Source organism: Ambystoma mexicanum, chromosome 4q (genome assembly GCF_040938575.1).
Source record: "Ambystoma mexicanum isolate Mex_15411 chromosome 4q, UKY_AmexF1_1, whole genome shotgun sequence".
Taxonomy (NCBI): domain Eukaryota; kingdom Metazoa; phylum Chordata; class Amphibia; order Caudata; family Ambystomatidae; genus Ambystoma; species Ambystoma mexicanum.
The window spans coordinates 1,235,176,979-1,235,193,043 of record NC_090928.1 but is presented as its reverse complement, the minus strand read 5'-3'; the positions used below and the strand labels follow the sequence as shown (position 1 = coordinate 1,235,193,043).

At 47.5% G+C, this 16,065-nt stretch overlaps 1 protein-coding gene across 1 annotated transcript in view; it reads left to right on the top strand.

The window, feature by feature from the left end:
* Positions 1 to 1,988: 1,988 nt before the first annotated feature.
* LOC138468303 (zinc finger protein 318-like) overlaps positions 1,989 to 16,065 on the top strand; it is a 768,785-nt gene continuing 754,708 nt past the window's right edge. Inside the window, exon 1 of the mRNA XM_069608797.1 lies at positions 1,989 to 3,150. Coding sequence (XP_069464898.1) covers positions 2,170 to 3,150 — 981 coding nt within the window. The 5' untranslated portion in view covers positions 1,989 to 2,169. The remainder of the gene's footprint in view (positions 3,151 to 16,065) is intronic.

Sequence of the window (16,065 nt, the reverse complement as noted above, 5' to 3'; positions counted from 1 at the left end):
AATCTCACTAATTAACATTGAATGCAAGATTTACGCCAAAATCATAGCAAACAAATTTGAAAAAGTGCTACAATACCTCATCAAAAATGATTAAGCAGGTTTTATAAAAGGGATATGATCGGATACGATAGGTTATTTGTAATGCGTTTAATACCCAGAGGTTTCTAAGCACGGACCCGTGGATTGAACCTGTGTTGCTCTGTGTCATCTTGCTTTGAAAGCGAGAATGTTGCCCCTGAGCTATCCTCTTGAGACAAGCTAATGCAAACACTAAACACAGAGCTGTTCAACTACCTAGAGTGGAACTTTTTATTCCAGGCAATTAGGTGGCATGGCACCGGCAAGCCCTTTATTAATGTGGTTAAATGTCTATACCACACCCCAAGGGCCATACTCTCAATCAACAACACAACATCCTGTGTGTTGCCACTGGGAAGAGGTACTTAGACAAGGTTGCCTGCTATCCCCACTTCTGTGTGCTGGCACTCAAACCCCTGCTGGAATCTATTGGGAATGATTTGTACATTACAGGTCTTGATCAAATTAGCCGCCAATGCGGATGACGTAATTCTTTTTCTTTAACAGGGGTTGAGGGGGGCATGGCACCCTGCGTGAATCCGAGGGCAACCACGCCACCAGTCAGGATGAGCAGACAGGTAGAGCAGCAGAGGAAAGAGAAGAAGAGATAAATCTAAATCCCACCCAATGGGAACAAATTCACAAAAGAAGGAGTACAGCATCAAGAGCCATGAGCAAAGCACAAACCCTATTTTATACTACATGGAGCACTATAGTAATCAGATTTAATGTACAAGGCCAAAATTATCTCAAGCCCATCTTCCTGGAGATGAAAAGATCCTGGGGAAGTGGACTCACTCCAGTACATGTCATGCTGCCCAGCCTTTCCAGATTCTCGGACGTAAAGCAGCGGACCCCGAATACCACACTGAAGAAACTTTGTAATAAGCACCCTTAATAAGAAAGCTCAGAGCCCCAAGAACACACCTCTTCTAGACACACCATTGGAAACAGCCATAAAATGTACTACCCCCACTGGAAAATCCAAGAACCGCCATCTCACAGTGTGTGGTGGAACTCCATATGCTAATCCCACAGACTAGAAAAAAACACTATGGGGGCTCCACTGCAAAGTAAACGGCTCCCTGCCACCATTTTCGCCATTTGCACTACAGGGTGCGAATGTAAAGGGCAAAAGGCAGCGTATAAGCCGCCTTTTGCAGTCACACTGCCTGGCATGGTGGAAAAACGTCAATAAAATATTTTAATACCAAAACACACACGATGCAGATGTGCAGGCTAATCTGCAAATGTATGAACCCCGAAAAGCCAGCACCCCTTTCTCTTCTCGGTGATAAACGAGAGCTGATTGACAGGCCAGCAGAGAAGAGTATAGCCTTCTGTTCAGCCGTTCTAGGGGACGATAGCAATTCCCAGCGACCTTTAGACTACAAGAACTTCAAAGTGTGGATGAAAATGCCTTCCCCGCCAACGAAACGGGAAAAATACACCTGCTTTCGTCCCTAGACATTCGGCATTTCTGACATCAGCAGAGCTACGAGGACCAGAGTTGGGCCCTTTAACAGTAAAGAGGGCTTGTGTTTTCGTCCTTCTTTTATGTCAACTGATTAAGAAGATGGCGAACAGTCTCTTTGAAATGTAGCGGCCATCTTGTAATAGTAAAAGTCCATGGCATATCCACGAACTAGTTAATCAGTGGTATTTCTTATGAATAACCGTTGTATCTTTTTTTTAAAAGCAATGACGACTACAACGTTTTAAAACAGAAAAATCAACCTGTAAAATATGTGTACTTTTTGACTACCCTTATTCTAAAAGCTGATATCGAAAGCGTAAATAAATGGAAATCAAATCAATGCTAAAGACATATTTTGATTACATCTCATGTTCACCAGCTTGGCTTAGTTGCCACGATGATGAACGTAGGCGAACCATCTTTCAAGATGGTGGCTGCTGAGTCTGTTTACTGTTGAGCACTGTATCCGTGTGAGTCCCTGAGGTAGGGGGTTGTGCGCGCGATACGGTCGGTCATACGGATACGGGCTCGGGATAGTTGGCTCCGATATCCCCCTGTGTGGCCACCGCGGACGTAGAGAAACACCATAGTTTCAGAACAACGAAGCTTTGGTCATGGAGAGGCCGCGGGATAAGCGGCCCGCCTCTCCGCACGGCTTCTCAGCCAGGACACGCTCCCCACATTCCAGAAAACCTTCCCACAGCTCCGCTAACGGCTCCCGGCACCGCTCCCCCCACAGGCCCAGGGAGCACCGCTCCCCTTACATCTCTCGCTCCCCCCACGGCTCTCGACCCCGCTCCTCTCACAACTCCTCCCGGCTTCGCAGCCGCTCCCCGCATCGCTCCCGGCCGCGCTCCCCCAATGTCTACCACTCACCCCACCACCCGCGCCGCTCCCCCCACCCCCTGGCCCATGGTCGCTGTTCCCCCGGCGCCCCCCACCCCCGTTCCCCCCACGGGTCCCGGCTGCATTCTCCCCACGGTCGACGTTCCCCCCTGGCACCCAGACACCGCTCCCCCCACGGTGCCCACCTGCGTTCCTATGGGTTCCGCCTGCACTCTCCCAATGGTCGCCAGACCCCTCCTGGGCTAGCGTCGCACCATGGTCGCCAGTCCCCCCGTGGGCCACGGCCCGGCTCCCCCCATGGCCACCGTTCCCCCCTTGGGTTCCGTACTCTTTCCCCCCGCGATCGCCCAATCCTCTCCCCGCGTGGTTCTCGGCTGAGGTCCCCCCATAGCTTGCACCCTTATCCTTCACGTGATCTCCGCTACCACTCTCCCAATGACCACAGGCGCAGCTCCCCCCCTCCTTGGTCTTCTCACAGCACGGACCCCTATTCCTCGCGAACCCCCTTTCCCATGTCACCTCATCTCAGATCCAGCTCCCCTCGTTTATACCCCCACCATGGTCTTCGACCTCGCTCCTTATCCCCTCTGGCACGCTCCCCTCCTCGCTACCGACGCTCCCCCCCAAGGGGCCCACCACACACAGAGGGGCATGATTACCCCTTAGAAGAGTACCATGCTGGACCACATGATCCTGGGGACCTCCGGCACCGGCTCACACGTCCGAGGGGGTTTGGCAACGATGATGAGGTAAATGGTGATGACGGCTCTGCATGTTTCAAGTATTTGGTGGGTGCATGATCTGGATATGACGGACTAGTGTCATTTCATTATAACATTATGCTTTAAAAATCACAACTAAAGTTTGTTCATATTAATAAAATATATTTCCAATGATAAATTTAACCATACTCACATATGTTATTGTTAAGATGTACAGTTTATTACAAACCTTTATCAAGACATCCTCGACAAAAACTAAATCACATACCAAGTTAAAACCCCAACTCGTATACCAATCGCAATAATAAATATTTTCATCAAATAAAAACATGCCGCCCTTCAACAGAAATCTTAACCCCCCCCACCCCCACACGTTCCAAATTGGAGGATAAACCTTTATTTTAAAAACTTTACCAATCGGAACATTGCAGGGTAATTCTCACCTCTAAACAAAAGATTTCAGAATAATTCCACCTCTTGGCATTGCCTATCTCTGATCAATTTGCCCATGTACCTTGTTTGTGCTGCAGTCAATCCTGGACAGAACACTATATGTTCTAGCGTTTCAGATTGTCTTGCATTTCTCAAAATCTACAGATCCGATCATTAGTTTTTTTATAGACCCTCAACATTTCTTTAGTCGGGTGTATATTTAGATGGAATCTTAAGTACTGAGCTTGATACCAGGTACAGGGGAAATGTTTCAAGTATCTAGGTAAACAATTGTACCCCTTACACACGTTCAATAGTGCAGATTGTAAACGGAGGCCATTTTTATCTTCTATGGTATGGATCCAATCTTGTTGCCAGTTTTCTTTTTACCTTCTCAGGGTTGGCCAGCAGCAGTTCTTGGTCTACATTCAGGCATTCCAGAATCCCCTGGCAACAGAGCACCCGTTGACCCAGAAAATCAGGGCCTTACCTGCCCATTTCTGTCCTTAGAATTAGAAATGGAGGCGCAGGTAGGCACATCATGCACTTATGCAATAGTGCCAATGCCTTCCAGTTCTTGCATACATCGAGCTCAAACCTTACTCACATTATACATATTCCCCCAAATGGACCACCCTTCAACTATGCTGTTGTGGTGCTTCTGCCGGCGGCACATCTTTCTGGGGGCACAAAGTTCCAGGTACACATCCCTGAATGGTGTTTGAATTCAGGATCATACTTTTGAGACCAGATAAGTGAGCGCCAGAGGGACAAATTAAAGTTCTGATTTGCCATCTCACCCTCTGTATGGAGACCGTTTTATACTGATGCTTCAGAACTCCTACTAATAACTCATGCCATCAACAAATACTTGAAACGTCACCCATATTCCCCCCCAGAATTGCCAATCTTCTCAAGATCCAAAGCATAGTATTCTGTTTAGCTCAAACAATACTCACAAGTGTGTGAACCCCTGAACATGGACTTGGTGCTCCCAAAATAATCTGAGGATTATGCGTTGACATCTAGGAAAAGCCTAATCTGAGCAGAAAACTGCACAATGTGGTTGTGACTTTAAAATCAAACCTGCAGGAATTATTACTGTATCCACCTACCAAGATGCCAATGAAGTATGTTTGTCTGCATGAAGAACATCCGATGTTCTCGGAAGTACTGGAGTATCCAGTTCCTTGGTCCAAGTCTGATTCTATACATCCCTGAAGCAACATAATCCAACAGTTGCTCACTCTATTCCACAACACAAGGACAACATGCTTTCTAACATCCTTTTTTTTTTTTTTTTCTTTTTGCTGTGAACTGGACCTGTGGAACATAAAAGTCCATAAAAACCTCAAAAGTTAATTGGACTAACTGAAAATATTATGCTGTAGTGAAGAGCAGGTTCATTAGATGGTGTTGCTATCTGATGATGATGATCTCTGTGACTTCACAAGGCAATACAGCACATCCAGAAAAAAGTATCAAAAACCAAACTTTTTTAAATTCGACTAATGCAGCCACAAATGTTTCGCACATAAAGTCCAAGCAAAGTGGTCGATCTGGTCACTCGCAATAACCACTGAATGACAACCAAAGTCAAGATCAGAGGAATAGCCTTGCCCCAATCTGGATATCTTTTTGACCTTCCACTCATCATTCACTAATAATTTGAACACACCAAATTCTCAAGAACCCTCTGTTGCTTCACCCAGGGAATACTTCAAGAATCAAATTGTTTAGACCTTCAAGATGGAAGAACAAGTTTGTTATAATGGAAATTAATCTAGGATGCAGACGATGGAACCCTGTTTTAAGGTCCACATGAGAAATTACCACCAGGTGGCGGTTTACGCATATTGATGTGTAATCTGTTTTGCTTTTGCCACACTTTATGCAAGCAAGATAACTATTGTGAGGCTTGAGGCACGCTGAGGTAGCATTGGAGACTGCACCAGTTAAATCTTGAAAGCGTATTTTGCAGTATTGTATACTAGCCAGGAAACCTGAGCAGCTGGATTGAAATTGCTACAATGCCATGACACTACATAGAGGCACCAGAGCACATTTTTTAAACTTTTGTGTAAGGAAAATGCAATACTGATGGTTTCTTATGTGTTTTTGAAACTTTCATTTCAATACGCCTTTTAAAATAACCTTAGAAATCTCATAAAATCACCAGGGCCCACTTTAACACTGCCTGGGCCTAATTTACCAATTACATGTGAACATGATGTGTTTATTGTTTTGGTGAAAAAACATTTTTAAATGCAACTTTAAGATGAAAATAATGACTGTTTCTAAACCATTAGTTGTTTCCTCCTTCCAGGATGTTTATGGTCCTTTTTTCTTTTCTTTTTTTGTGGTCACTTTGGTCATTCTCAGAACAAACTGTGATGTGGCTTTCTCTTTACGAATCATTCCACACTGAACTATGAATACCTGTGGGACTTCATAAGCTAATGCTTTGTTCCATCTCTGCATAGTATTTTGAACGAGATAAATAAAAGGTATCAAAACCTGCATCTTGTGTGATCATAAATTATTGCAAATCTTTTCTCCAAAGCTACAGACGCCCACTCTCTGTCACCAGGTATTCAGGTGCCGAGTGTCAGAGGATTTCATAACTGTGCAATGTATAATATAGCATGTTTCAATAGACATGTTAGCAATTTCCCCATCAGAGTATGCAAAGCATATTCCTGATCTGGATACCAATACTGTGTCTTTAGGTATGGTGATTCAGGTAATGCGCTTTATATTTAGTAATGATTGCTCCAGAATCTGTTTCTTTGGGCATTTGCATCAAATGTGAAAAAAGTGTCTTTTTGTGCACGGTTTCACCAGCATGCATCAGATACATATGTCTATCAGAGGTTAAATACCATCTTTCAAGGTTTTCAAATGCATTTTCTTTCAATTGATGAATGGATAATGAACTAGTTGTTCTCGTTCTTTTGCTATTGGTCCAGGTAATCTCTTGCCTTGCCTTAATTGAACACATGGAGTAGATATATCATTTGAATGTAAATTATCACTTGAGTTTTTAGAGAGTGGAGTTGGGTGGTCTTCCAAAAAGGATTATAGTGAAAATAATTCCCTTCCATTGCGTTTCACTATATTTGAAATCCAATGGCAAACTTATTTGTATTGATGCCTGTTCATCGTCCCCAAAATTTAATCTAATTTTACAAGGCTTAAAATTCACAGGCAATTTAACATTGGATAGTTGTTCCAAACATGTCCATTCCCCCCACCCCCCCTCATGCCCTTTACCAAATAGTTTTGAATTGAGATCCGGGAAGAACACTTGGTCATCAAAGACTGGAATTAAATGGTGATGGATATTTCTGGACTTATTTATGTGATCTAAATATTTAATTTCAAAAGGAAAATTTGCTTTTCTTAGAAGGGCCTCCTTTGGCTTTCCACTGTGCTTCCAGCCTGGTGGGTTGGGCATCCCTCCCGAGTCTGGCACACCCCCATCACTTGCCTAGCCCATGGTCCGTTTTTTCCTTCCTCCCCTCTGCATTTTATGCCCCCTCGCCGGACCTTCATACAACCCCTGACCCCCACCACTCACCCCCCCCCCCCGCACTTCCACAATCTGAATGTTATAAGGCATAGCATGGTAGGACTGTTCTGCTTCATCAGTTGTCGTAGCTGAGCGAATTATGGCTGCTACTAAGTCACTCACCGTGGTGATTACCTTAATCCTAGTCCCCTTTCCTCCATACTTTTGGGACATTCCATCCATCAGGACGGAATCAGAGCACTTTTGAAGCATCAAAAAAGAACTCTTTTGACCTTTTTTATTTTTACGTGGGTCCACTGCATGTGACGTAGCACCGCCTTCCTGAGTTGCCCTTCAGTCCTTTTCTATTGCCAAAGTTGAAGGAGCATTAGCAAAATAGAGGATACTTAGACGGGACTGCGGGCAGGCGTATGGACGAAAGGGGACTATGGACTTAGGAGTAAGGTAGTGACTGCAGTGAGTAACTTTGTTATACTCCTACGTCCCGTCCCCTTTCCTCCATACTTTTGGGAGATTCCCAAGCACTGACCAAAGAAACGGGAGGATGGAAATGTCCCTTCCTGGAGCAAGTTATTGAGAACTGTGTGGCCGAACTGGGCGCTCTGGTCAAGATAATAGTTTCATGCAAAACGCAGAGGGAGAAGCCCATGTAGCAGCCTTGGCTATGGACTCCCAAGGGACATATTTCTGGAAGGCAACAGCAGCTGCTTTGCCACAGACCAAGTGTGCATGCACGCCCTTTGTGGACTAAAGGGCTTGAATTGTAAAAGCCTGTGAGATGCATGAAGCGATCCGTGTTATGTAGAACTCTCTCTGCATCTGAGACCGAGTTAGGAAAGAAAACCGTTAAGGATATTGATTGATTTATGTGGAACTCAGAGACTGTGTTTGGAAGGAAAGAAGGATGAGTGCAAATCACAAGCATGTTCTTGTGGAAAGTTAGGAACAGATATTCGACAGAGAGAGCTTGAAGCTCACTTATTCTTCTTGCATATGTTACCGCAATCAAGAAGGCCACTTTCCAAGAAAGGCACTTGAGCTCGGTAGTGGCCATTGGTTAAAATGGCTTATGACACAAAGCGTTAAGGACCACGTCCAGATCCCATTTCGGGTGAGGAGGCATGACCGGTGGAAAGAGGCGTAGAAGACCTGCAAAATGCCTCTTGCTTACTGAGTGTGCCAGTGAAAAAGAGCAACTGTTTGCAATGGCTGACAGATATGTTCTGCATGATAAGACGTGGATGCCAGAAGCCACACGATCTGATATAAAAGACAAGACAGTCCATAGAAGCTCTTTCGAGGATCAAGCTGTTTAGCAAAACACCAATCACAAAAACAAAGCCATTTACTTTTGTACTGAGCTCTTGTAGAAGGCTTACGTGTCGCCTGGATTATGCACACATTATCCTCTGAAAGGTTAAACTTCGCTAAGGCCCTTAACTTGGGTACCAAGTCGCCAAACTGAAGGATTCTGGGGAGTGGTGCCACACCTTGTGATGGCTTTGGTGAAAGTCAGGATCCAGCGGCAACCTGCTCAGGTTGCATACCGATAGGTGCTGCAGCTCCGAAAACCAGAACCTGATTGGCCACGAAGGAGCTATAAAGAGGAGGGTGCAGTTAGAGACACTCCTGAGTTCCCAGAGCGACCAATGAATCAACGGTAAAGGCGGGAAGGCATAAGCCTTCATGTTGTTCCAAGGAATCTCGAGTGCATCCCCCGAGGAGACTTCCCTGGAAGCGTAAAGTGGTAGTTTCCTGATTGTTGCCATCGCAAAGAGATCCACAGTTGGAGAACCCCATTGCTGGAAAAGCTTGGTGAGAACATCACTGTACATTTTCCACTTGTAATTTGCCACAGACTGATGGCTCAGGGAATCTGCCAAAACATTGAAATGACCCGGAATGTGCACGGCCTGTAGCCAGACATTGTGCCCGATTGCCTAATTCCAAATCTGGATAGGTAGATCCACCAGAGGAGGAGCCCTGGTGCCCCCCCCAGCTTGTTGATGTAGAACATAGCTACAGAATTGTCCGTGCAAATTCGCACCAATCTGTTGATGGAGTGCTAGAAATCTTTCAATGTCAGAAAGACTGCCAGGAGTTCTAGGTAGCTGATATGAGACATTCGGGCTTGGGACGTCCACAGATCGTACACCTCGAAGTGACGTCGTCGCTACCCACCCTAGGAGGGAGGAGTCTGTTGTAACCATAATCTGTGGGAAGGGCTCCTGAAAGGAGGTTCCCTCTGAAAGGTTGCTGGCGGTTGACCACCATTGAAGATCCGCCAACATGGAGGATAGCATCAGAATCATTTTGGAATCCGGGTCCACTGCTTCGGACCAGCAGCCCCGAAGCGCTAGCTGTGTGCGCCTCATTTTCAGTCTCGCAAGAGGTAGGGCTAGCACGCATGAAGCCATCAGGCAGAGGAGTCTTTGGAACCACCAGGCCGACATGTGAGAGGAATTTCTGGAGAAGATGGCACGTGGCCGATAAATCTGCAATTACGTCCTTGGTTGGGAGCACTGTGGTACTGACAGTATCCCAACGGAAACCTAGAAAAAACAGGTCTTGAGCAACCGTCAGACTATTTCAGCTAGTTCACTGACAGCCTCAGTTGAAGCTGGAGGAGTGACTGAAGATTGGCCGTTGCAGCCTGTAGACAAGGACTCTGGGAGACTCAGTCTGCTGAAGAGGAGGTTGAGAGGGTGGGCTATGAGGGAGGGGCAAGCAAAAGCCCACTTGGGCCACAGACAAAATCCATCAGTCTGTGATGATGGTCTGCCACGCCTCCAAACGAGACGATATACGTCCTCCCACCGGAGTCTCGTGTGACTGATGGAAAACATCATTTGGATGATTTGTCAGCGGCGAGACCACCTGCTGCCGAAGAGGAGGCTGATGACAGAGAAAAACCAGCCACTTCGCTTCTGCTGCTTGCGACGCAGTGCCCCAAAGGAACCTTCTGCCCGGCGTGCTTGATGCTCCTGGAACCCTCTGAAACCTGAAAAGGACCTTGTCTGGGTCCCTGACCTCTGCATATAGGCTGCCTTAGCTGGGGGGTTGGCAAAGACCGACAAAAGATTTAGCCGTTTGCGTGCTTGCCTTTTTGTTTTATTGAGTTCCTCGTTAGTGGAGGAGTGGAATAGCTCTTTACCTTTTGAAGCGACAATCAATTACTTTGCCCTGAACCGCCTAAGAGAACTTTGTAGCATGCAACCACGCTAGGCGGGAGAGGTCTACTCCAACCGTAAAGACCAGGGCAGAAGTGTCTACATGATGGGCAGCGGCCTAAAGCAGGTCATGAGCCAGAACTCTGGCATCGGATAGGCCCTCTTTAAAATCTTACAGCCTTTTGGGAGGAATACATTCCTGATATTCGGAAAGCTCCTTCACAGCCTGAGCTTTGTCACTGCAAGGAAGACTTTGGTATTCGCCTGGCTCAACTGAAGACCAGAAGTGGAAAATACCTTTTTCCCAATGGCGTCAAGAAGGTTGTCCTCCTTGGACAGGACCTGAGGGGCAGCCGTGGAGGATGTTGAGGACGGCTTGGACTGGAGCGTAGTTGTTGCAACTACCGTTGATGAGGGGAGTGGACATGCAGTCAGGGGTATGTCTTTTGACACTTGTAGCGAGCGTCACTTTTCCTATTTACATGCTGCGTGAGGTGTTTCCCAGACCTTGAGGGCTTCAGCAAGCACATCCTTTTGAAGGAAAAGGCCTGTGCTACACCTGTGTAGTAAGAGTTAAGGCTCCAGAAAGTACACCTACTCGTGAAGCCAAAGGCTCGGGTATAGGAATACCCAGCAACACCATCATATCCACAACCTGGTCATGAAAGCCTCTGACGGAGTGGGGTGGGTCTTCGCTGTCCTGGTTGCTTGGTCCTCGTCAGTTGTGGCAGGAACAGAAAACGGATCCGCAGCACCTGATACCTCAGATACCGTGAGCATACTTGTCTGCGCAACTGGCGTCTTAAGCTTTTGTGACAGTGGTGGCCGTGTAGGAGGAGGCGTCTCTACCAAAACCTTCTAAGGGGTAGTAGGAGCAGGCTGCAGCTTGAGAGGCTTAGGATACATTTCTTTGAATAGATCTTTAAAGTAAGCCTTCATCGGGACAGGGTGCATAAGGGCCTGGAATTCCGCAAGGGCGCATCCTCGGGGGAAGGTCTAGGCACAGAAGTGGGTAGAGGCCGCTCTGGAGGGGCATACCCCCAGGATTGTAAAGAGGCGGGTTGCCAGGAGGGCCCTCCACCAACGGGATCAACAAACTATGGGAGTGGACGCAGGAGGAAGCGAGACTCTGTGTGGCAGCGGAAACACGAGCACGCCAATCCATTGGAGGGCGTAAAGGATCGCAAAGGATTTCTATTGACCACATTCTGTGGAAAATGCTGTTCGGCCCCAGAAATAGGCCTTTCTGCATCAGCCGTTGAGAACGTTGGTGTGAAAGAGCTCGTCAAAATGGCCACCTCAGACCGGGTGGGTTGAACCGCCATTTTTTTTCACTGCCTGAAGTGATCTGCGTCAAAGGTTTCAGCAAGGCCATTGTCACCACAGAGGTGTGGGGGACTTTTATTAATCCATTTTAGCCTTGTGACAGGGAATCTCTGCAGAGCAGGTACTCGCGGATCTAAAGTGATTTTTGAAACCCTCGGTAGGATCGGTACAACCACAAGATAGTTTGTGGGAAGGCTTAGGGTCACACCCCGTAGTCGGAGCCCCTGGATGAGACCCCTCAATCTTGCCGGTTTTAATTCTAGCCCCTATCCGGTGATCCCCAGGGATAACCCTGGTACCCTTAGCCTCTGTACAGGAAACCTCGAGACAAGTATTGGTAAGATTAGTTTCAAATTTAGAAACATCAGGAATAACCCTGGCCAAAACAACCCCCAAAACTATGGCTTAGCCTTAGCCCCCAGATGACGAACTTTAGATGAATATCCAGTCCTGACAGCCCCTTGACAGGGGACCTTGGAGAAAACTCTGGAATCCAGGTTAGACCCCTTTCACGAAGAACAGGACACGAAACCCAGAAGTTCCGGCATAGACTAAGAACAGAAGACGTGGAGCCGGAGCAGGAAGATGAAGGACAAGGGAACAAAAAAAGAAGGTGGGGCTACAGTCAAGGACAGAGTTCTTTTTTGATGCTTCCAAAGTGTTCTGGTCCCGTCCTGATGGACAGTATGGAGGAAAGGGGACGGGACATAGGAGTGTGTCTTTTTCACTGTGTGCACTCATGGGCATATTTGTCTTTAAATGCTATGACCCATACCCTTGTGTATGCACTCTTATGTGCATTATCCATACTAAAGAGCGATTTTGTTTACTTTCCCAAACATCCTTCCAGAGCTTTCTGGAAGAGACAGTTTTATGCCTATTGCCCCTAAAATTATTCTGAATCCGCCAATGTAAATCAGTGTTATAAGCCGTGACAATGGAATCTGAATCTGAGACTACTAATGTGGTCTCCTGTGAGTCCACTAGCTGGAAACCCAGTTGAAGTATCCCCTGGGTGTCTGGTTGCCATGTCAGAATGTATCGAGTTTTTGTCATGTGTGAAATGCCTTGTGATTTCTGCATGTGCAGCTGCATACCTGAAACCGGTTGTTCCAACGGCTGGTATTGCTCACCCATCACAATAGATTTGATGGCAGCCACCGAGCATGCCCCAGATGCAAAGTATTATTATATAGCAGAATAAAAAAGAATGTGTAACCCGATGTGGTCCATGGCAACAGAGACCGACACTGCGTTACCAGATATTCCATTATTTGATTGCCATCTTTTCCTCTGCAAGCGCCACAGCGGGGGCAGAGGATTGTGGTGGGCAGGGATGAGCAAGCGTAGAGGAACCATGGAAAGAGGTTCATTTTGCAGGCGGTGATATGGCCAAGAAGTGAAATCTCCTGCTAGAGCCAGCGGTTAAGATCCCTCTCCAGCTCTTTGAAAAGTGGGGGGAAGTTTGCCTGGTAGATGTCTCCAGGGCGGGCAGGAATCTGGACCCCAAGAGAGAGAATGGCCTTTTCACTCCATTGAATCGGGCATAGTGTTTCTAGGGCTTCCCGCTCCCTCGGCCCCAACCCAGTTCCCAGGGCCACTGATTTCCCAAAGTTAATGGTAAAGCCTGCTACCCTCCCAAACCTATGAATCTCAGCAATGGCTGGCTTCAATGAGGCGGATATATCTGTAACGGATAATAGCACGTCATCGGCATAAAGTGCGAGGCCACTTGGAGGCCTTTATCTGTGAGTTCAGACGGATTCGTTGGGCGAGGGGCTCCATGGCCAGGGCAAAAAGCACGGGAGACGAGGGGCCTCCCTTTCTGGTTCCACAGGTTAAAGGAATCAGGTCAGATAGGAGACCATTGGCTCTAAGAGGGGTCTTTGGGGACTGGTAGTTAGCTAGCACAAGCTTTTGGAAGGTTGGACCAAAGTGGAAGATTTCGAGGGAGTGTCTTAGAAATGCCCAGTCCACTTTGTCAAATGCTTTGGTTGTGTCTAGGGCCTGCAAAGCAAGCTTTTGCAAATCCTGATTTGCAACGTCTATTAGGTTCAGGACTCTACGAATATTGTCCCTGGTTGACCTGTGCAAAATAAATCCCGCCTGGTCTGGGTCTATAATGTCAGGAAGGACGCCTGCCAAGTGATTTGCCAACATCTTCTAATATATGTTAGCGTTGAGGTTTAGTAGTGAGATAGGCCTGTATGAGCTATTATCCCTGGGGTCTTTCCCTGGTTTAAGAATGAGGACTGTGATTGATTCCTGCATGGAGGGGGGTGATGGTTCCCGAAGTAGCAAAAGAATTGAATAGGGTTGTCGGGGGGGGGGGGGTGGGTAGGGGACGGGGACGGAACATTTTATAAAACTGTTTTGTGTACCTGTCTGGTCCCGTGGCTCTGGATTTGAGACTCTTAATGGCTGCATTGACCTCCTCACCTAAGATTGGGATCTCAAGGCTCTCCCTCACAGAGTCCTTGAGGCAAGGAAGAGCAGCGCCTTGCAGGTAGTCCTGTTGTTCTTCTTGGTTCCTCAGGGATGCCTACATTCTTTCCGAGAGGTGGGTGACCGCAAGTCGGTTGTCCTGTTCTGCAAATTGGACCGTGCCGTGGGGGTCGCGTAGGACCAGGATAGTGTTCCGTTTCTTTTCTTTGGCGAGTTTGTCAGCTAATAGTTTATTTGCCTTATTACTTCTGGTATAGTACCCTTGCTTGGTTTTAGCTAGCAGCTGCGCAGTGTCCTCTGCATAATGTGCCTCCAGCCTTTTCAAGCAGCCTATAGGGCCCATTGGGATTTCGGGGACCAGTATTTGCGTTTGTGGACAACCTCAACTCGATGGACCTCGTTCTCCAGGTCTAGGCTAGTTTGCTGCCTGCGTTTGTGAGAGGCTGCTCCCTGGGCGATCAGCTCTCCTCGCACCACAGCTTTCATGGCATCCCTGGTGTTAGCTGGGGACGTGTCCTCGTTCAGATTTTCCCTGAAGAAATTCTTTATCGTCTTAGCTGTTAAGTCTCTTAATGACATATCATTTAGGACGGGGTCATAGAGGTTCCATCAGTGTTTGGGTCATGGCCCTGGAGTGTCAGGACAATTGGGGCGTGATCGGAGAGCACCCTGGGGCCAGTGATGACGTCGTCAGCGAAGGCTAAGATTTGGGGGGAAGCCCGCAGGAGGGCGAGCCGGGAGAATGGTTCTGTGCACATATAAGTAGGAGTAGTCCCTTTCATTGGGATAGACCACTCTTCATCTGTCCACCCCATCTAGGGTCTGGAATAGATGGAGAAGGCCTGCCGTCAGTTTGGAGTCTCTGGGGGTCGGAGGATGCGATCTGTCCTTAAGCAGGTTGGGACCCTGTTGAAGTCTTCCCCCCCGGATGATGGTTGGGAGGAGAGATTCTTCCAAGTCTCGGTAGAACCCCGCCTGTTTTTGTCGTTTGGAGCATAGACTGAGATGAGGGAGCAAAGCTGTCCATAAATGAGGCATTTGACCTCCATAAATTGGCCCTCTGAGCAACGCAGGGTCCCCAGAATTTTTGGTCTAACCCCTCTTGCGAAGAGAATCGCAGTGCCCCCTTTCTTAGTGCCATTGGAGGTCAGAAATTGCAGTGGGAAAAATCTGCTGCAAAGTCTGGTAAAGTCCGCTGGGATTAAGTGGGTCTCTTGCAGAAAAACCAGAGGATTCCCCATCTTGTAAACATTGTAGCATAGATTTCCTTTTAGAATTCAAATCTCTTGACATTTAGCGTGATGAATTTCAGTTCCTGTTGCGGAGGGGGTGCGTCCTGGATTTCCGTAGGTCCCAGGTGTTGGAATGGGCAGGGCAGAGCTCAGTCATCGTCCAGAGGCTTGTTCAGGGTGGGGTCATTGTGTGGCCAGGGTTTTTTAACATTAACTTCCGACGGGAGGTTGAGACATTAACGCGGGGAGACGATTTCTTTTTATCATGCGTTGCCCTAGCCAACAGAGCTAAAACAGTCAAAGGCTGAGTTCCACTCCTAGGGAATTTTGATGGCATGCACCTTGCAGTTGACATGGGCCGTATGAGGCCCGCAGCATTGCTTTTGTCGGGGCCATGTTCCAACTCGGTCTGTCCTACGGCTGGACCGCAGGTGATCATTTCACATTCCGGCTCCTTTTTGCCTTTGAACAGGATGAGCGCCTCAGTTTGGGGAGAGACCTGTCTGGCTCACCCCCAGTGCGATCAGTTGTGGCGTGTTTTGCACCCCCGGGAGAATCGGGGTGTAGGATCGCTGCAGCGTCATTGAGATGGCTAATCCTACGAAGGGTTCCGTTGTAGGAGAACTGTAGAGCCATCGATAACGAATGTGGTGGTCTTGGAGGAAGAGCGTAAGAGGTCGGAGGGCCCTTCTCTTCTGTAATGTCAGGAGGGAGATATCCTGGTAGATTTGGAGCAGGGAGCCTTGGAATGTTAACTCGTCCCAACATCGCCCTATTGCGGAGATGGCTTCTTTGGTGTTGAAGT